Source organism: Anolis sagrei, chromosome 13, assembly GCF_037176765.1.
Source record: "Anolis sagrei isolate rAnoSag1 chromosome 13, rAnoSag1.mat, whole genome shotgun sequence".
NCBI lineage: Eukaryota > Metazoa > Chordata > Lepidosauria > Squamata > Dactyloidae > Anolis > Anolis sagrei.
The window spans coordinates 457,501-480,122 of record NC_090033.1 but is presented as its reverse complement, the minus strand read 5'-3'; the positions used below and the strand labels follow the sequence as shown (position 1 = coordinate 480,122).

The 22,622-nt window shown below is 43.8% G+C and overlaps 1 protein-coding gene across 7 annotated transcripts in view; it reads left to right on the top strand.

Moving 5' to 3' along the window:
• PLCH2 (phospholipase C eta 2) overlaps positions 1 to 22,622 on the top strand; it is a 325,113-nt gene that overhangs the window by 222,803 nt on the left and 79,688 nt on the right. For all 7 annotated transcript variants that reach the window (XM_067472946.1, XM_067472943.1, XM_067472942.1 and 4 more), the window contains exons 10-11: positions 5,982 to 6,089; positions 10,350 to 10,508. In XM_067472946.1, coding sequence (XP_067329047.1) covers positions 5,982 to 6,089; positions 10,350 to 10,508 — 267 coding nt within the window. The remainder of the gene's footprint in view (positions 1 to 5,981; positions 6,090 to 10,349; positions 10,509 to 22,622) is intronic.

Genomic DNA, 22,622 nt, shown 5'->3' with positions numbered 1-22,622 from the left:
ATGCCATGGTCCTTTCATTGCTGGCTGCTACTTCCTGGCGAATAGCAGGTGGTGCAATAATTCAAAAATGCCAGGATAGAACACAAAGCCAAAGAACCCAAGAAACACGGAATTAATCCAATAGTACATCCATGAGCATGAAAACAGGAACATGTAACAGGAATTTTGACAATACAGGAACAATTAACAGGAGATTGATCTCCTATAGCAACAAGAGACCTGAAGTCAAACCACTTAATTTAAGCCTTCTAAGACACCCATGACATCATGCCTGATACATCTGGACCTCAGAATCTTATCTCAGTTTCGCTGAGAATATTTAGTTTGCCGGTTTATTTAGTTTTCGCTGAGAACTCCCTGTGTTCTCAGGCCTAATCTATTATCCCTGGAAAACTCCCGATCGACTCAAAACCTTTTCTCAAGGGAACTGGAACTTTCCCTTTCCCCGTTGCCTCGGAATGAGCAAAAGAATCCAAAACATTGGCCTCGTCTGCCTGCAGTTCTCTTCGATCACTCACAGACTCCTCACTTTATCTCCCTCATTCTCTGAACATTCAGAAAAACCCTTGGTTGCTTGTCAGACTACAACAAAGGCCTCCAAAACCAAGGTTAACACCCACAGGTCAATGTGAATACTATATCTTACAAAAAAGGAACAATGGCCTTTTCTGAATGAAGTGGAGAACCCAAAAGAAGCATCGACTCTCTCTACTCTCTCCACCGTGATGCTACTTTTGGCCTTTTTTAATTTCTGGGTGGGGAAATGACAGCGGCAACCAGTTTCACCCTATTAGCTCTAGATTTTGATATACAGAACATATGGCACCTACCAGTTGCCATCTGCTCACCCATAGAAAACCATGGTGTTTACCCTTCTCCAAGGAAAGAGCCTTGATTCATCCATGGGTCATATCAAAAATTGGCCAGAAGGGTCAAAAGGAAACAATCATGCTGTCACGCGCTGGGCCTGTGAAAGAGTCTGTAGACAGGACGTGTTTTCTGAATGCCCAACGGGACGCCGGGGGTGCCTCGGCTGAGAGGCCTTTCGGATTTCCCCACACAAAGTTCTTTTAAAGACTTAAAAAGTTCAACAAAGTTTTTCTTGTTGCTTAAATCTGCAATAAATCAAACAAATACTTCAAAAGGCTTTGAATCAACTGGTGGCTTGCTTAGATCTTGTCCACAAGGGACAGGCAACTTTCTTCATAAACTGTTTCTTTCTCCTACAAGGGAAATCCTTGACCACTCCTTGGGCAATCTATATTTAGGCTTTGCTGGCGGGGGGCTCCTACACCCGGTTCCAATTTGCGTTATGGCTGCTGTGAGTGGTCCTTACCAAACAGAGTCCTTTAGTAGATGTCCAAGAGGAAAGAAGGCTTTCAATTCCCAGCAAAGGCTGGCTGTATTGCTGTGGAACTAAATTCCCCAACCAAGGCTGTGCTGTCGTTCTCTGTAGAGCTCTGGGGCTGAATCCCCCCAGCAAAGCTGTAAAAGACGAAGCTTTCTACAGGTGGAACTGACTCACGTCCTGTACAAAAGGCTTCTCTGTGTGAACTGAACTAGAGGTCCCCTTTCCCCCTCCTTAACCCAGAAAAAGGGGCGGAACTAAAGAACCTAATGATAATTGATGGATCATTGGCCCTATGATTGCAACCTTATTGCAAAATGCATGGAACTTTGGAATACATGCAAACACTCAATAGGAAGGAAAAGGAGTTGGAGCTCCTGGTACAGCCATACCAGCACAACTCTTGTATAAGTTAATCTCACGTCTAAGTCTGCAAGCTCCTGTAATCATCAAGATTTTTGTCCCCCTTTTCTCCTCCCTGCCCACAAATTGTTTCATTGCTGTCATAAAAATGGTCTCTGAGCAAAAGCATCCTAGATTCATGGAGCATTGCGGGATATTCTTTCAAGCACTTAAGAATCATCCCTCCTACCAAGAGAAGGTGGGCGTAAGTAAGGGCTTGTTAAGCCTCTTGAAGGTATCGGTTTATCATCTGTGAGGTGGCGCATTACTCTTAGCATCCTACTAATGCATATATGAAGATGCTGTTTTAAGGTCTTGTCGAATATCGTTTAATGGAGTCTGGGTAAAAGCCTCACAATGTTGCACTCTCGTCCTATCCTGCAACAACTATCATGAAGAAGAAATGGAGAAGCGGTGGAACTTAGATAAGATACAGAAATACATAATATCATGTATTATAGAATCATAGAATCATAGAATCAAAGAGTTGGAAGAGACCTCATGGGCCATCCAGTCCAACCCCATTCTGCCAAGAAGCAGGAATATTGCATTCAAATCACCCCTGACAGATGGCCATCCAGCCTCTGCTTAAAAGCTTCCAAAGAACGAGCCTCCACCACACTCCGGGGCAGAGAGTTCCACTGCTGAACGGCTCTCACAGTCAGGAAGTTCTTCCTCATGTTCAGATGGAATCTCCTCTCTTGTAGTTTGAAGACATTGTCCCATTGCGTCCTAGTCTCCAAGGAAGCAGAAAACAAGCTTGCTCCCTCCTCCTCCCTGTGGCTTCCTCTCACATACTTATACATGGCTCTCATCATATCTCCTCTCAGCCTTCTCTTCTTCAGGCTAAACATGCCCAGTTCCCTAAGCCGCTCCTCATAGGGCTTATTCATGATATTCTTCAATCCTTGCTAAAATGCCATTTGATGCTGTAGTTCCTCTAGTTTGCTCCTTCCCACCTGTCACCAAGGAGGCTGTCCAGACCTTGAACTGGTGCTTGGCAGCTGTGTGGGACTGGATGAGGGCTAGCAAATTGAAACTGAATCCAGACAAGACAGAGGCACTCCTGGTCAGTTGCAAGGCCGAACAGGGCAGAGGGTTACAGCCTGTGTTGGATGGAAGGGGTGACACTCCCCCTGAAGACGCAGGTTCGTAGCTTGGGGGTGATCCTGGACTCATCGCTCAGCCTGGAAGCCCAGGTTTCGGCGGTGACCAGGGGAGCATTCGCACAGTTAAAATTTGTGCACCTTGGGAAGTCTGATCTGTCTATGGTTGTCCACGCTCTGGTTACATCCTGAATAGATTACTGCAACGCGCTGTACGTGGGGCTGCCTTTGAAGACTGTTCGGAAACTTCAGCTAGTCCAACTGGCGGAAGCCAGATTACTAACTGGGGCGACATACAGGGAACATACCAACCCCCTGTTGAGCCAGCTCCACTGGCTGCCAGTCCATCTCTGAGCCCAATTCAAAGTGCTGGGTTTGACCTATAAAGCTCTATACCAGGGTTTCTCAACCTGGGGGTCGGGACCCCTGGAGGGGTCATGAGGGGGTGTCAGAGGGGTCACCAAAGGCCATCTGAAAACACAGTACTTTCTGATGGCCATGGGGGGTTCTGTGTGGGAAGTTTGGCCCAATTCTATTGTTGGTCGGGTTCAGAATGCCCTTTGATTGTAGGTAAACTATAAATCCCAGCAACTTCAACTCCCAAATGTCAAGGTTTGTTTTCCCCAAACTCCAGATCCAGATCCATCATTGTTTGAGTCCACAGTGCTCTCTGGATGTAGGTGAACGACAACTCCCAAACTCAAGGTCAAAGCTCACCAAACCCTTCCAGTATTTTCTGTTGGTCAGGGGAGTCCTGTGTGCCAAGATTGGTTCAATTCCATTGTTGGTGGAGTTCGGCATGCTCTTTGATTGTAGGTGTACTATAAATCCCAGCAACTTCAACTCCCAAATGTCAAGGTTTGTTTTCCCCAAACTCCAGATCTAGATCCATCATTGTTTGAGTCCACAGTGCTCTCTGGGTGTAGGTGAACTACAACTCCCAAACTCAAGGTCAATGCCCACCAAACCCTTCCAGTATTTTCTGTTGGTCATGGGAGTTCTGTGTCCCAAGATTGGTTCAGTTCCATTGTTGGTGGTGTTCAGAGGACTTTTTGATTGGAGGTGTACTATAAATGCCAGCAACTACAACTCCCAAATGAAAAAATCAACCCCCGCAACCCCACCAATATTCAAATTTGGGTGTGTCGGGTATTTGTGCCAAATTTGGTCCAGTGAATGGAAATACATCCTGCATATCAGATATTTACATAACGATTAAAGAACAGTAGCAAAATTATAGTTATTATTATTATTATTATTATTATTATAACTTTATTTGTACCCTGCTAGCATTTCCCAAGGGATTCGATGCGGCTTACAACAGGGCCGGAGCCCAACACAATACAACAATACAATACATAGCAAATAAACAGTTAAGCCAAAACAATAACAAAAGCAGTACAACAAGACATTATTAAAACTGAGCCGGCCGGAGTAGGGGTACAGGATTAAAAGTGCTGATATGTCGGAGGGATATGGGATTATAATATAAGTGCGGTGTGCGGTGATCTTGGTTCTAACTAAAGTGCTTCTGGGATTTGGTACTGGGGTTCCTAGTCTGAAAAGGCACATTGGAACAGCCAGGTTTTCAACTTCTTCCTGAAGACTGCCAATGTAGGGGCTTGTCTGAGGTCTTTCGGGAGGGCAATCCAGAGGTGGGGGGCCACCAGAGAGAAGGCCCTATCTCGTGTCCCCACCAAATGCGCTTGTGACGCGGGCGGGATCACAAGCAGGGCCTCTCCTGATGACCGGAGTGAGCGTGTGGGTTCGTAGACAGCGAGACGGTCACGCAGGTAGGCAGGTCCCAAACCGTTCAGGGCTTTGTAGGTGAGCACCTGCACCTTGAATTGGGCTCGGAAAATAAACGGCAGCCAGTGGAGCTCCTTAAACAGGAGGGATGACCTCTCTCTGTAATGGGCCCCAGTTAACATCCTGGCTGCTGCCCGTTGGACCAATTGGAGTTTCCGAGCCATTTTCAAGGGCAGCCCCACGTAGAGTGCATTGCAGTAATCCAGTCTGGAGGTGACTAAGGCGTGGACCACCCCGGCCAAATCAGCCTTAGCGAGGTACGGTCGTAGCTGGTGCACAAGTCTTAGTTGTGCAAAAGCCCTCCCGGCCACCACCGACACCTGAGGCTCAAGTGTAAGCGAAGAATCCAGGAGGACTTCCAAACTGCGGACCTGTGGCTTCAGGAGGAGTGTAACCCCGACCAACACAGGTTGCCACTCTATACCCCGATCTGGTTTACGATCAACCAGGAGGACCTCTGTCTTGTCGGGATTGATCTTCAGCTTGTTCCTCCTCATCCAGATAGACACAGCGGCCAGGCACTCGTCCAGCACCCGAGAAGCCTCCTTGGAATTTGGTGGAAAGGAGTAGTAGAGTTGTGTGTCATCCGCATAAAGATGGCACCCAACTCCAAAACTCCAGATGACCTCTCCCAGCGGTTTCATGTAGATGTTATGAAGTAGCAATGAAAATAATTTTATGTTTGGGGGGTCACCACAACATGTGGAACTGTATTAAGGGGTCGCGGCATTCGGAAGATGGTGAAACACTGCTCTATACGGTTCTGGCCCAGCTTGCTTGTCCGAACGCATCCGCCCCTACGTCCCATCTCGTAATCTAAGGTCATCCGGGAAGGCCTTGCTCTCGCTCCCGTCAATTGCGCAAATGCGTCTGGCGGGGACGAGTGACAGGGCCTTCTCGGTGGTGGCCCCTTGCCTACGGAACACACTCCCAAATGAGGTAAGATCTGCTCCCTCCCTCCTGGCTTTTAGAAAGAAATTGAAATCATGGCTTTGAAACCTAGGCCTTCGGACAGTCGATGTTTGTAGAGTTTAAAGGACACGGACTAGAATGACAATACGACTAGCGAGACTGTTTTTATAATGTATTGTTTTAATCATTGCATATGTACTGTCTAATTATGATTTATGCTTAATTGTCATTCATTATTGTGGTTGTTATGGATTGGCATCGCAGCAGTGTCCAATGCATGGCATTGAAGCTTTGCCCGTTATGTGTAGACCGCTTTGAGTCTCCCCTTTGGGTGAGGAAAGCGGGATAGGAATCCTGTCAATGAAATAAATACTAACCGCTTGACGTTCCCTTGATCCTTCCAGGGAAAGAAACTTCCAGCCAACATTAGTGAGGACGTGGAAGAAGGAGAAGTGTCCGATGAGGACAGCGCAGATGAGATGGACGATGACTGTAAACTGATGAATGGAGATGTAAGTATTGACATTTAGAGTAAGTCGGATCAGTTTTGTATGATTCGTACTTACGACGCAATACCAGATGCACAAATCTTTGGCTTATGTGCATAACGTATATATTAGGGCTGTCCAAACACGGAAAAATTTGTTTCTAAACTCGATTCGTTTTTAGGGGTTTTTTGCATTTCGTTATTTAAAAGAATTCCGAAATTTTCCTTAAAAAAAGTTCGATATTTACGAAATTTCGGAAATCATAAAACAATTACGAAACAATTACGAATCGATTCGTTAATGGCGGCCGCGATCGCGCAATACGCTAAAAAAACTTCTGAAGCTTCCCTCTCCCTCTGTTGTTGACTGTTGGTGTGATAATTATATTTTTTTTCACTGAGAAAACAAACAGCAACCCTAAAACTTGCACCAGACATGCGGAAATAATAACGAAACATTTACGAATCAATAACGAATCAATAACGAAACAATAACGAAACGAATTGGAAAAATTCGTTTCGTTTTTTAGTTGCTCCTGAATGGTTCAATATCGCTTCGTTATAAAAAAATAACGAATTTTTAACGAATTACGAAATTACGAAACGAAACCGCCCAGCCCTAGTATATATCTCTATAAATAAAACTGTAATGTTCGTTTGTGGGATTAACATAACTCAAAAACCACTGGGCGAATTAACACCAAATTTGGACACAAGACACCTATCAGGCCAACAAGTGACCATCACTCATCAAAACACTAGAAAACACAGCGGAAGAGACTTAAAAAGCCTAAAGCATAAAACCATCCTAGTATAAAACATTATATAAATACAGGGATTCCGGTTCCATACATTTCAGATCAGGGATATTCGGCTTGTTCCTCTGGAGGGGCGGAAGCCGTTCTGGGATTCTGGGAGGGTGTCTTCTGAGAGGGGCAGAAGGTGATTTGCAAGGATTCTTGCGAGGATTTTCCCAGCGGAGGTTAGGAGGGAGAGACCTCGATAGTTTCCGCAGTCTGTTCTTTCCCCTTTTTTGAAGAGGGTGATGATGGTGGCATCCTTGAAATCTGCTGGGATTTTCTTGGTCACCCACACTTTTTCTATGAGTTGGTGGAGTTGTTGTGTCAGCTCAGGTCCTCCCTCTTTAAAGATTACAGCAGGGATCCCATCAGTTCCGCTGGCTTTGTTATTTTTTTGTTGCAACTTCTGGAACGATTCCATCAGAGCTGCCTCTGGAAAATCCTGCAAATCTCTTGGGAAGATAAGCAGACAAACATCAGCATGCTGGAAGAAGCAAAGACCACCAGCATTGTAGAGATGGTTCTCTGCCATCAATTCTGCTGGACCGGCCACGTTGTCCAGATGCCCAAGCACTGTCTACTAAAGCAGGTACTCTACTCTGAACTCAAGAATGGAAAACGGAATGTTGGAGGACAGGAAAAGAGATTGAAAGATGGGCTCAAAGCCAACCTTAAGAATTCTGGCATAGACACTGAGAACTGGGAAGCCCTGGCCCTCGAGCGCTCCAGCTGGAGGTCAGCTGTGACCAGCAGTGCTGCAGAAAGGGAGAAACATGCCAAGGGAAAGGCATGTCAAGCCAACCCCGACTGGGACCACTTTCCACCTGGAAACCGATGCCCTCACTGCGGGAGAAGATGCAGGTCAAGAATAGGGCTCCACAGTCACCTAGGGACCCACCCTGGAAGATTATCCTACTCGGACAACGAGGGATCGCCTAAGTAAGTAAGTATTTGGCTTGTATTAACTTTCTTTTTACTACTTTTTCCTCCCTTAAGTTTTCTCTTTTGCTTAATAGCCCTGTTGAGGGTACTCAGGGATGGTGATAAGCATGTTATCAGATGAATAAGCGATTTTTCTTCCCGCTCGCAGGAACAATACTGAGGTCATTAAAGCCAATGGCACCGTGATTGCTTCCCTGCTGTCAGGCTTATTATTTCCATTCTCGCTTTTCCCAGTTTGGGACTCAAAGCTGCTTACATCATTTTCCCCCCTTGAAAAAATATCGTTAAGAACCCACAAGGTGCAAAAGTTAAAACAAGATTAAAACATTGATAATTAAACAGGCTCGCTTGCTCCAGCATAACAATTAGCAAGATCCAACACCTTATTTAGCGCAGATGGGACTTTCGAAAGAACCCTTGTTCTTTCCAAGCAGGGCCTCTTGCCTTTGCCGTATTGTGTTGCTCATTAAGTTTCGTTTGTATTGTTTTTTTCAAACGAGCTGATCTACATTTGTTTCTGCTTTATCACCTTTATCTTAATTAGCTTGCAATTTGTTTCATCTGTGCTTTTGCAAAACTTTCTGCGAGCGGCATCCAGATTTCCAGAGGCAATCAGCCTCTGGAATGCATGGAAGGGCCGTTTTGAAACATAGGGGAAAATAGGGATTGTTTTGGGGTTGTTGTGGGTTTTTTTGGGCTATATGGCCATGTTCTAGAGGCATTCTCTCCTGACGTTTCGCCTGCATCTATGGCAAGCATCCTCAGAGGTAGCGAGGTCTGTTGGAAGTAGGAAAAAAGGGTTTTATATCTGTGGGACAAAGGACTCTTGTCTGCTGGAGCTAGGTGGGAATGTTTCAACTGACCACCTTGATTAGCATCTGAATACCTGGCAGTGCCTGGGGCAATCTTTTGTTGAGAGGTGATTAGATGTCCTTGTTTGTTTCCTCTCTGTTGTTTTGCTGTTGTAATTTTAGAGTTTTTTTAAATACTGGTAGCCAAATTTTGTTCTAGGTGTGAATGTTTCAGCTGACCACCTTGATTAGCATTTGATGGCCTGGCAGTGCCTGGGGCAATCTTTTGTTGAGAGGTGATTAGATGTCCTTGTCTGCTGTCAAGAATTCAATGACTGCACATTGCTTAAGTCACATTGTCTGACCGTCTGCGCAGGGTTCCATACTTCGCACTTTAACAACATAACCGTTCAATGCTAAGGCTTCCTGCCAAAATGGAACTGTAGAGGAGAGTCTACTGAACAAGCCAGTACCTGCCGCATACCAGTTCTGCCATCTGTTGAGGAGTGACAAAAATGGAGGCATTAATTTTCATTTTAACAACACAACCGTTGAATGCTAAGGCTTCCTGCCAAAATGGAACTGTAGAGGAGAGTCTACTGAACAAGCCAGTACCTGCCACATACCAGTACTGCCATCTGTTGAGGAGTGACGAAAATGGAGGCATTACTTTTCACTCTAACAACACAACCACTCAATGCTAAGGCTTCTTGCCAAAATGGAACTGTGGAGGAGAGTCTACTGAAGAAGCTAGTACCTGCCGCATACCAGTACTGCCATCTGTTGAGGAGTGATGAAGGTGGAGGCATTACTTTTCACTTTAACAACACAACCGTTCAATGCTAAGGCTTCCTGCCAAAATGGAACTGTAGAGGAGAGTCTACTGAACAAGTCAGTACCTGCCGCATACCAGTACTGCCATCTGTTGAGGAGTTACAAAGGTGGAGGCATTACTTTTCATTCAACCCTCGTATCAAAGTGTGTAAACTTTTTTTAGTACAATACTAAACATTTAGGAAATGGATATCTGACTCTTCAAAGAGGTAAATCCCATGGTATTTCTGCTGATGTGTTTTGAAAATGTGTAATGTAGATTTCAAAGTATGTATATATGTTTAATATATGTTTTAAAATGCAATGCTATGTGCCGAGTGTAATTACTGTGTGGAAAGGGTTAACTGAACCCTGAAGGGAATCAGCACTTCTAGAGAGGTCATAAATCTTAGTGCAGAGAGCAATGGATGAAGTGTAGTGCGTCATACGTCATACGTCACTCTGGAATGCAGGAGGTGTGGACTAATGCTGATAACAGCGTGTTCTGTGTTCGTGATGTAGCTGCCGGATGGAGAGGAAGCAGTTTTAACGATGTGCTTAGCTTCTAATGTAAATGAATGTACAACAAATTAGTTGATAGCTTAAAGGAGATTGTGATCGATGCATTTCCTTGCCTTGCTGTGCGGAGATACCACTGACAATTTCTTCCTCTCTCCAAAAATTATATGTAGGATATAACTTAGAATACAAACCATCTTATTCTCCAAATGAGTGCCAGGATCATGCTCAGAATCCAAATAATATTGAGCTATGCAGATGATATGGCAACTCTAAATGTAGCAGTTTGTTCAGAATCAACAGAGATCATTTTGGTGCTGTTTGTACTTTTCTTCTTTATTTAATGTTGTTGTTGTCGTGGGTTTCTATGCAGTGAAACTCAAGGTTTTGTGTCTCTTGCTTGTCTTTCTCTATTTGTAGGCTTCCACCAATCGAAAGCGAGTGGAGAACATTGCAAAAAAGAAATTGGATTCTCTGATTAAGGAATCCAAAATCCGTGATTGTGAAGATCCGAATAATTTTACAGTTTCCACCTTACCACCATCTGGGAAACTTGGTAACAAGCATGATCTCAAAAAGGTGAGAATTTTGATTGCGATTTTCCTAGTAATGTTTTAATAGACTCAGTTTGCCTGACCTGAAAACAACGTGTTAAAGTTTTGTAACTTTGCCTAACTATCTTAACAGGTTCAATCTACTTAACCTCATCCATCCTAAGTGTAAACAGTCTTTTATTGCTTCCTCTAGTCCTTGATTGTCCCAGCTAAACGTTTTGGACAAGTGGTTTCCTATGAAACTTGTATGTTTCTATAAAACCTATTCCCAACTTTTCTGTGTCCCGTGTTGACACTCATGGCATGATTCCTAAGGAGTCATGACAATATTTCTCTGTGCTCAACATAGAGAACTAGCAGGTTCTTCCTAAACATGAATCCATGAATATGAGCACAACACTTTCCCAAAGAATTTAAACATAGACTTGAACGTGGAACAAGAAAGGTGTACACATTAACGCAGCATTGCCTGCTCTGATCGTTTTGGTAAACAACACTTTGATTTAAGGACCATACGCCATGAAGTCATGCCTTCGACATCTGCTTTGTTTCAAGAATTTCTCATGGAGTCTCTGAGACTCCTGGCTTCCTCTTCCTGGAGATCGTGTCCCAAACTCCTACTGACCTCAGGGGAAAGATCTTTCCCTTCCAACTCCTCATCTTCCGTTGCCAAGGAACAACTAAGGGAAAGGTTTTCCCTATCTGCCACAGTATCTCCATCTCCGCCCTGCTCTGAATCCATTTCCATCTGACCAGACACAGACCCATTCTTCCAGAATGAACCATGATCCAAAATCCCCTCATTTCCCACACTGGAAAGCCCATCATTCCTCACAATCTCTGACTGAACCATTCCCTCATATCAAGCCTCTGGCTGAACAACAGCAGAAACATTAAATAATTTGACCCCTCATTTGCTAAATGAAGTGATACAGTCACAGACATGATTTCATAGCTTGACACATCCATGAGAGTAGACCTCATGGAGGCGTCAAGGTCCAACATTTACAAAGAAAACAAATATGCTACAGGGTACATAGCTATGGTAGATCTATGTTATTGTGATTACATGTTCCAGCTTGTGAATATCCCTCCTGCATTTGCCCAGAATTGGACAGTCTTCAAGGCGAAGTCTGACCAAAGTAAAGAGAGGGGCACCATTACTTCCCTCGATCTAGAGATGATACTCGTTTTGATGTAGTTCAAAATCCCATTGGTTTTTTGTGCTGCTGCATCACATTGTTGGCTTGTGCTCGGTTTGTGGTCAACAAAGACCCCAAGGTCTCTTTCACATGTACTATTGTCAAGCCAGGTGTCCCCCATCCTGTATCTCTGTGTTTCATTAATCCGACACTTCATGTTGAAATTCATTTTCCTAGTTAGAGTCATTTTGGAGTATTAGCTATTCCTCCCAAATTAGTATCATCTCCAAACCTGATAAGCGTGCCTCGTAGACTTTTGCCCGAATCGCTGTTAACAACAAGATTTGTAGTTTTCGAAGGTCCATTTTTATTTAATTTACGAAAACAGAAAGGGGAAGAGAGAGATGAAAAGACCAGCAAAATGGATTCAGAGAGCTGATATTTTCGGAAAGAGTTAAATTCACAAAATACCCTAGGCAGGGGGATTTGTGGCGTCTTTTTCTCTCCCCGGCAGAAGAAGCCTCCTCCATTTTTTCTCCTCTTCCAGGGAGGGCCCTGGGAACTCGCTTTCCCAGAAGCACTAACATAGGGTGGCCATTGAAAAGTTCCTCTCGGAGCATAATGGGAGTTGAAGTTTCTCTCTCAGTGTGTCTCTCAACCAAACAAAAGCCTACTTGTGTCCATGCTCTGATTGGCTGAAAATGGACACAACCAGTGACAACAATTCCAAAAATCCTCTCTTGCAGTATGTCTTATTTTTTTAAAAAAAATGTTATGGTTAAAACTTAAAAGAGTTCGAAAAAATCAGTAGATTGGTGAATTGTTTTGAAACTTGGCAGACCTGCATGTGATGGCGTGAGTGGCACCACGTATGTATAGAACTGTTAGTTGCAAGATTTAAACTTTTGTATCATGCTTAATCCTGCCTTCTTACCCTGCTTATGTATAGTTGGATTGATTAGTTATTTATAGCTGTCAATCAATGTTGTTTGCACCAGATGGATTGGTTTCTAAGCTCAATTGTTTGGCTCCACCTCTTCCTGGAGGAGGGGAGTGCTTCCCATTCTTTCATTCTGCCATCAGAGTTTCTATCAGATGGACGTGAGTAAGAGACCTGGCTCTAAAAGCCCCTGCTTAAATTACCTCTCAGCACCAATTCTGAGGTTTTTTACCCTTGGGACTCATGCTTTATGTCCAGATCGTCCTGGACAACATTGAGGAGACCCAAGCGCCTTCAAACCGGTTCTTTTGGCACCAGAGGAAGGTCTTGTCCCTTCAACACAGGCCATTGGACTGGGGTTGTGTTTATTTCGATATTCACAGCCATTGAGGAAAGAGGAAACAGGAAAAGCTTCTCAGCTGCAAACTCCTTGGACTTCAGAGATTGTAAAGTATATTTCCTTTATCCCCGTTGAAACATCAAGCTTATGCCTGAGAAAGATAACTCATTTATTTATTTATTTATTTACTTTACTTTACTTGTATACCGCAGTTTCTCAGCCCAACAGGCGACTCAATGCGGTTTACAACAAGGATAAGAATCAATCAATGATATACAATTTAAAACCATAAAAGCATAATATACAATATTGACACAACAATAGACAACACAATGCATCTCATAACTAGAGTCGTGATCCAATCCGTCGTCCAAATTTCCATTCCTGTAATCATCACATTCATTGCACTGATTAACCGAATGCCCGTTCAAACATCCAAGTTTTTAATCTTCTTCGGAACACCATTAGCGAGGGGGCTGATCTTACCTCCATAGGAAGGGCGTTCCACAGTACAATAAATACCATTTCGAGTTATCTGTTGCGTTTTGGTCTTTGGGAGTTCCAGTTTCCTATAGGAGGGCAAGAAGCAATCCCCTGGGGAAAGATGCCACGTCCATGCCTCTTTCACAAAGAGTTATAGCCCCCAGGCGCGACGGCACACTGCAGTTGTAAATGGGGTCTACAACTGAGGTAGGTCTCGTGCAGATAGGCCTTAAAGTGGCTGAGGATTGAGCCTTTAAAATTTCTCATTTTATTTATTTATTTATTTGCTTTATTTCTATACCGCATTTTTCAGCCCAAACAGGCGACTCAATGCGGTTTACATGGTACAAATTATCAACAATGTCAGTGCAATTAAAAACGCAACAAATGCAACAACAGGATCAACAACATCAATCCACAACAATTAACAAATCAAAACAAGACAAGTCAAACAAAACAAAACATAACGCCTCAGTGAAATCAGATCCATTCTCATAATCCTTGTGCCATTCCTATGCTCCATTTACCGTCTTCCTAGGATTGGTTGCACTGTTTAACCAAATGCTTGTTCATAAAGCAATGAAGGTGCCTGTCTGATGTCTACCGGTAGGGCATTCCATAGCCGAGGGGCCACCACTGAGAAGGCCCTGTCTCTCGTCCCCGCCAAGCGCACCTGTGACGCAGGTGGGATCGAGAGCAGGGCCTCCCCAGACGATCTTAATGTTCTAGTCGGTTCATAGGTGGAGATGCGTTCGTTGTAGCAATGGGCTGAACCTCTGCCAAATGAAATGGAAACACACCTCCCCTTTTGGGTAACTTTCCGCTAAACGAAATGAGGGGTCAGACGAAAACGGACCGAATGCCTTTTGGCCTGAATGCACATCCCTAATGCCTTCTATACCCTCAACCAAGCCATTAAAAAAGATGTTGAACAGCCCTGGGCCCAGGGCAGAACCCTGCGGCACCCCATTTGTCACTTCCCTCCAGGAGGAAGAGGAACCATTGGTGAGCGCCCTTTGGATTTGGTCGCTCAACCACCGAACAGTAGTATTGTTTAGCCCTTTTATTTTGTTTATCTTCCACCTGGCTTGCTGCGTCCCCGCTCTGCGCTTCTTCTAAATTGGCTGCGGGGAGAAAAAGGAGAGATGACCCCTGCCGAGCCCTTTTGCTCTCTGGCAGGCAAGGCACTCCGGACTCCGGTTCCGCATCACACGTCAAGGTCAACTTGACGGGGATGCCACCTTCTTACCCAAGCAGAGGTGATGATTCCCATAAGCACAAGTCATTCTCTTGGTGACTGAGTCATGCCTGGAGACGCTTGGCTGTATTTTTAGAGCAGCGGCATGCTTTTTGTTTGTAAACACAAACACCTACACAATCCCCTGCTTCCTGGAGAGAGAGAGAGAGAGGCTCAAGGCAGGTGAAATACAACTCTTTCTTCCATCCAACTCTTTCTTCTGACTTCTCATTTGCTTCATACCCTGGCTTTTTTCTTCCTAGATAGCTGTCATTTTGCTTCTTCTTCTTCTACTACTACTACTACTACTACTACTATTGCTTCTTCTACTACTACTGCTGCTGCTTCTTCTTCTACTGCTTCTTCTTCTTCTTCATCTTCTTCTACTGCTTCTTCTTCTTCTACTATTGCTTCTTCTTCTTCTACTATTGCTTCTTCTTCTTCTACTGCTTCTTCTTCTTCTACTGCTTCTTCTTCTACTATTGCTTCTTCTACTACTGCTTCTTCATCTTCTTCTTCTACTACTACTACTGCTTCTTCTTCTTCTACTATTGCTTCTTCTTCTACTACTGCTTCTTCTTGTACTGCTTCTTCTTCTTCTACTGCTTCTTCTTCTTCTACTATTGCTTCTTCTTCTACTACTGCTTCTTCATCTTCTTCTTCTTCTACTACTGCTTCTTCTTCTACTATTGCTTCTTCTTCTACTGCTTCTTCTTCTTCTACTGCTTCTTCTTCTTCTACTATTGCTTCTTCTTCTACTACTGCTTCTTCATCTTCTTCTTCTTCTACTACTGCTTCTTCATCTTCTTCTTCTTCTACTGCTTCTTCTTCTACTATTGCTTCTTCTTCTACTACTGCTTCTTCATCTTCTTCTTCTACTACTGCTTCTTCTTCTACTATTGCTTCTTCTACTACTGCTTCTTCATCTTCTTCTTCTACTGCTTCTTCTTCTACTACTGCTTCTTCATCTTCTTCTTCTACTACTACTGCTTCTTCTTCTACTATTGCTTCTTCTTCTACTGCTTCTTCTTCTTCTACTGCTTCTTCTTCTTCTACTATTGCTTCTTCTTCTACTACTGCTTCTTCATCTTCTTCTTCTTCTACTACTGCTTCTTCATCTTCTTCTTCTTCTACTGCTTCTTCTTCTACTATTGCTTCTTCTTCTACTACTGCTTCTTCATCTTCTTCTTCTACTACTGCTTCTTCTTCTACTATTGCTTCTTCTACTACTGCTTCTTCATCTTCTTCTTCTACTGCTTCTTCTTCTACTACTGCTTCTTCATCTTCTTCTTCTTCTACTACTGCTTCTTCTTCTACTATTGCTTCTTCTTCTACTGCTTCTTCTTCTTCTACTGCTTCTTCTTCTTCTACTATTGCTTCTTCTTCTACTACTGCTTCTTCATCTTCTTCTTCTTCTACTACTGCTTCTTCATCTTCTTCTTCTTCTACTGCTTCTTCTTCTACTATTGCTTCTTCTTCTACTACTGCTTCTTCATCTTCTTCTTCTACTACTGCTTCTTCTTCTACTATTGCTTCTTCTACTACTGCTTCTTCATCTTCTTCTTCTACTGCTTCTTCTTCTTCATCATCTTCTTCTACTGCTTCTTCTTCTTCTTCTTCTACTGCTTCTTCTTCTTCATCATCATCTTTTTGTACTGCTTCTTCTTTGTCTCCTTCTTCTTCTTCTTCTACTTCTTCTTCGTCTTCTTCTTTGCATATGAAAAAAACCAATTTGCTTTAGAGCTTCTTTTGTTCTTCAGATGATCTTGGTGCTCATTCCTAAAACCATCCCCTGTGAAAATGGAAATTGGTCCTAATTAAACATTTGCCATTAGAGACCAGTCTCATGGGAGAAAAACATTATGTTTGGAGGCTGGAGGCTGAATAAACATTTTGGAGGCTAACTTCAGAGCTTTTTTGGTTTTTGTCTTTGCCAAGGTCCCATCTACACTGTCACATAAAATCCAGATTATCTTCTTTGAACAGAATTATATTAGTCTACGCTGCCGTATAATCCAGTTCAAAGTGGATAATCTGGATTTTAGATGAGTTTCTCCTAAAAGGTAGTGACACACGCTTTCATGATATTTCTTCGCACTGTGAAAAAGTCTTCAAAAACCATACTGTTTCCAAAGGCTATCCATAATTTAGGACTTATTGTATACAACAGTCACGTGTTCTTGTTCTGCACAGAAAACTGCACTTTCAGTACAGAACACAGCGTTTTCGTGCCGTTGTGTGTTCCCAAAGATGTCGCAATTCAAGAGAGATATTGACTCTAAGCTGGAATGTGTCCAGAGGAGGGCGATTAAATGATCAAGAGTCTGGAGAACAAGCCCTATGAGGAGTGGCTTAAGGAGCTGGGCATGTTTAGCCTGAAGAAGAGAAGGCTGAGAGGAGTCATGATGTCCACGTATAAATATGTGAGAGGAAGCCACAGGGAGGAGGGAGCAGATCAGGGGTCTGAAGAACAAGCCCTATGAGGAGCGGCTTAAGGAGCTGGGCATGTTTAGCCTGAAGAAGAGAAGGATGAGAGGAGATATGATGAGAGCCATGTATAAATATGTGAGAGGAAGCCACAGGGAGGAGGGAGCAGATCAAGGGTCTGGAGAACAAGCCCTATGAGGAGCGGCTTAAGGAGCTGGGCATGTTTAGCCTGAAGAAGAGAAGGCTGAGAGGAGATATGATGAGGGCCATGTATACATATGTGAGAGGAAGCCACAGGGAGGAGGGAGCAGATCAAGGGTCTGGAGAACAAGCCCTATGAGGAGCGGCTTAAGGAGCTGGGCATGTTTAGCCTGAAGAAGAGAAGGCTGAGAGGAGATATGATGAGAGCCATGTATAAATATGTGAGAGGAAGCCACAGGGAGGAGGAGGAGGGAGCAAGCTTGTTTTCTGCTTCCCTGGAGACTAGGACGCAAGGGAACAATGGCTTCAAACTACAAGAGAGGAGATTCCACCTGAACATGAGGAAGAACTTCCTGACTGTGAGAGCCGTTCAGCAGTGGAACTCTCTGCCCCGGAGGGAGTGTGGTGGAGGCTCCTTCTTTGGAGGCTTTGAAACAGAGGCTGGGTGGCCATCTGTCAGGGGTGATTTGAATGCAATATTCCTGCTTCTTGGCAGAATGGGGTTGGACTGGATGGCCCAGGAGGTCTCTTCCAACTCTTTGATTCTAGGATTCTATGATTCTAGGTGCCACCGGTACCAAAGGAAACAGGATCTGTGCACAACCCTAGTCGTGGTGATGGTCTAGAGATGAGGAAGACGGGGGGAATGCGATATGTAGAAGGAGAACTGTCAGGGATTATGTAATCATTTGGCAGCACTCGGTGCAGCGAGGTTGATCTGAGTGGGAATTTCAAAACCTTCTCCAAAACGGTCCTGGGGGATTTCGGAGGCGGGTGGGAAGGACAGGCTTGCAGCCCACATCCGTTCGTTCCCGGCTTCGTAATCACAGCTAATCCTGACGGATCACCGCTCTTGCTTTTTCCACCGCAGAGACCGTTTTGCCCAGATCATTAATGGGACTTCATTGGCTTCTCCCTTAATCATGATAAATATTTAATCCTCCGCCCAGATTGCTTATTGTTTTTGTGCGCATATTGCCGGCTTGCAAGGGGGTAATGAGGCAAGCAGAACCAGTTTGATGCCTCCAGTTCCCAGCCATTAATATCCCTTTCCCTTGGGCGCTCTTGGGGAGAGGGCAGCTGCCTTTCCCTTCATTTGGGACTCGTGAGCAGGTTGATTTTTCTGCAGAAGGAGGGAAGGATTGTTGGCAAAGTGAATTTCACTCAAAATTGCCCACGGTTACTGCGGAATGTAAAACGGGCTCCTGTGTGTTGCTGGAAATAATAGGTGAGAGCTGTCTTGTTTGCTCTTGAATGCGGGCGGAAATGCAACATGCCCAGGATGTTCCCTGCAGAAGACCCCAACTGGGTAATTGCTTGCGCTGTTGCTTCTTGTCCAGAGCATCGGTTACATGTCCAAAAGGTATAAAAGTTAGGGCTGGGCGGTTTCGTTAATTCGTAATTCGTTAAAAATTCGTTATTTTTTTTGTTAACGAAGCGATAACGAACCATTCTGGAGCAACTTAAAAACGAAACGAATTTTTCAATTCGTTTCATAAATGCTTCGTATTTCGTTATGTATTCGTTTCGTTATCGGTTTGAGGTCGTTTCGTTATTATTTCCGCATGTCTGGGGAAAGTTTTATAGTTGTTTTTTGTTTAATTAGTGAAAAAAAAATTATATCACACCAACAGTCAACAACAGAGGGAGAGGGAAGCTCCAGAAGTTCCCCCTGTCCCATTTGGAGGTTTTTTAGCATATTGCGCGGTCGCGTCCGCCATTAACGAATCGATTCGTTATTGTTTCGTTATTGTTTCATTATTGTTTTGCAATTTTTTTACCATTTACGAAATTTCGTTAATATCGAACTTTTTTTAAAAAAAATTCGGAATTCTTTTATCGAAACGCAAAAAACCCCAAAAAACGAATCGATTTTAGAAACAAATTTTTCTGTTGTTACCCAGGCCTAATAAAAGTATTTGCTATCTATTTTCTTTACACGGGCAGCCCCTGAGTTACAAACGTCCGACTTGCAAACGACTCATAGTTAAGAATAGGAGTGAGATGATATGAAGTGAGAGAAATCTACCCTTTGAAGGGGAATTCACTCCTGGAAGAGTTATCATCATCATCATCATCATATTTAATTACTTATTAATCGCCCTCCATCTGAGAATGCTCCAGGTGATTTACAGCCAAATTGTAAAAGATAAAATACATGCATACAAAAATTAAAAATTAACAGAGATCGAATGCTCTAGTGAAAAGCCAGGTGTCTTAAGTGCGAGAGTAAAAGGTTCTAAGTCACGCATGGCTCTCATCTAGGGTGGCAAAGAATCCCACAATAAGGCAGGAGGGGCAGAAATAGAGAAAGCTAGGCCTGGGTAACAACGGAAAAATTTGTTTCTAAAATCGATTTGTAGTTGGGGTTTTTTTTTTGTTTCGATATTTAAAATAATTACAAAATTTTCCTTTTAAAAAGTTCGATATTTACGAAATTTCGTAAATGGTAAAAAATTAACGAATCGATTTCCGAAACAATAACGAATCGATTAGTTAATGGCGGACGCGGCCGCGAAATACGCTAAAAAACCTCCAAAACCTTCTGAAGCTTCCCTCTCCCTCTGTTCTTGACTGTTGGTGTGATATTATATTTTTTTTCACTAATTAAACCATAAAACTGGCCCAGACATGCGGAAATAATAACGAAACGACCTCAAAACAATAATGAAACGAACACAATATCAAAATACGAAGCATTTACAAAAGGTTTTTGAAAATTCGTTTTTTTTAATAATTGCTCCAGAATGGTTCGTTATCGTTTTGTAATTGAAAAAATTAACGAATTATTAACAAATTACGAATTAACGAAACGAAACCGCCCAGCCCTCGAGAAAGCCCATCTGCGCCTGGTCCTTTCCAAGTGCACTTCCCTAGGACTCGGTATATAGAGTAAGTCGCGTTGGGCTGGTCGTTGCGACCTGATGGGAGAAGGAGAGGCAGTCCCTAAGATACGATGGACCCTGGCTGTAAAGAATTTGAAAGGTCAGAACTAACATCCTATACAGGCCACGGTACTCAGTTGGAAGCCAATGTCAATGTTGCAGCACTGAAGGTGTTATATGGCATTTCATGGGCATTCTTGTGAGTAACCTGGCTGCCCCATTCTGAACAATATGGAGCTTTCCGATCGTAGACATAGGAAGGCCAACATTGCAATAGTCCAGCCTAGACGTGACCGTGGCATGGATGACAGTTGCCAGAGCCTCGTCAGATAGGTAGGGTGCCAATTGCCTCGCTTGTTGTAGATGGAAAAAGGCCTGTTTGCTGGCAGCAGCCACCTGAGCTTCCATCGTCAGCTGCGGATACAAAACGACACCAAGGCTCTTAACAGTGGTCGATGGAGATAGAGCGGCACCATCGAAGGTGGGTAATGGAGGAGTCAGACCTGCCGGGCGGCCATGCCAGGGAATCTCAGTCTTCGCCGGGTTCACCTTCAGTCTGCTAGCACGTAGCCAGTTCGACAGAGCTTCCAGACAGAGGGTGAAATTGTCTGGAATTGACGTTGCTCCAGGCTCCAGGCGCAGAAGGAGTTGGGTATCGTCCGCATATTGGTAGCAGTCCAGGCCAAAACTCCGAGCCAAACTAGCAAGGATCTAACGTAGATGTTGAAGAGGAGAGGAGAGAGAATTGCACCTTGGGGGACCCCACATAGGAGGGGGGATCTATTGGAGACTTGATCCGTGTACTCCACGCGTTGACTCCGGTTCCAGAGAAATGAGTTGAACCAATTAAGGGCCTGACCACAAACTCCGGACATGGCAAGACTGGTGTCTGGTTTTGATCCCCGGGTTGTTCCAATAATCTTTCGTAGCATATTATTTCTAGCACCCAATTATTTCTAGCACCCACTTTTTGCTTGATATTCAAGCAGATATTCAAGAGCACGGTCCAGAGTGACTCCCAGGTATGTTGATGAGCTGCAATGTTCCAGTGGGATTCCTTCCAAGGTAATCCTCAGAGCTCGAGATGCTTGTCTGTTCTTAAGATGAAAAGCACACATATGCATTTTAGATGGATTTGGAATCAGCTAGTTTTCCCTGTAATAGGCAGTAAGAGCATCTAGTCAGTGATATTGATGCAGAGAATGACCAGGAGATCCCTGTAGTTTCCCATGAGAATGTCCCTGAAGGGTGTGGGGATGATGGTGTGCTTTCTGAATTGTTACCAGAGAGTTCTCATGAGAGAGAACATGAAAACATCTCGGCACCTGGCCCAGCTGCAGAAATTAATGAGCAAGGAGATAACGAGCAAAGAGATAGATGAGAAGAGATCAGTCAAAACAGGAGAGCTGAGCAATGGTTTCGGCGCGCTGCCAGGCTCTGACAGAAAACAATAACAAAGCCTCAGCTAAAGAGAAACCAGTTTCTGAACCCTAGTGACCTAGCTAACGAGGTGATAAAAGTCTCAAGTTTAGGATGTGTAGTCAGATGAAGCATCGTTTAGAATCACGCTAAGTTCTCGTCCTTGTTTCATGGAAGGCTTGCTTTGAAGATTCGTGCTAAGATACTTCTTGTTTCATGGTTTTGATTCCTGGATTTCCTGATTACTTACCCAAGCCTTGGATCAATGTATTCCAGATTTTCTGGATTGTATTAGAGATGTGTGGACTTCGCTTTTATGGACTTTGCTGAACTCTACCTTGGACTAATTTGTTCCTGCTTATCTTCTTACCTAATTGGATTTACCTATTTCTTTAAAGTGCTTTTTACTTTGCTGCTTCTTACTTAACTTCAATGAAAGAATTGTTTTCCTATTCAATGTGTGGTGTTTAAAGCCAGAGGATTATTCCTGCCCTGGAGTGCTCTCGGTCCCACCTTCTTCGTGATTGTTGGAGACAAGAGACAGGGCCTTCTGAGTGGTGGCTTTTCAGCTGTGGAACTCCTTCCCCAGGCTCCATCCCTTCTGGATTTTAGAAAAAAGCTAAAGACTTGGCTTTGCACACAAGTGTTCGAAGAATAAGTTTTTATGGGTTTCTTATGGGAACTATGCACCTTGTATGTTTTTCATTTGTATACTATTTTATGTGTTCTATTGATTAACCGTTAAGCAGTTTTCCCTCTACCAGGGACACCACTTGATCCCCTATCTCAGAGGTCTTCAAACTAAGGCCTGGGGGCCGGATACGGCCCTCTTAAGGTTATTTACCCGGCCCTCGCTCAGGGTCAACCTAAGTCTGAAATGACTTGAAAGCACACAACAACAACAACAACAATCCTATCGGAAAGCTTCTGTTCAACCATTTCAAAGCTCCCTGCTTGGGCGCTGATGGCATGATCGTCCATATAGATGAAACTCTGCCCATTCTGTCAATGGCTGCTCATTTGTCTTCCTCTGGGGACTGTATGTACTGCAACGCTCTCTACGTG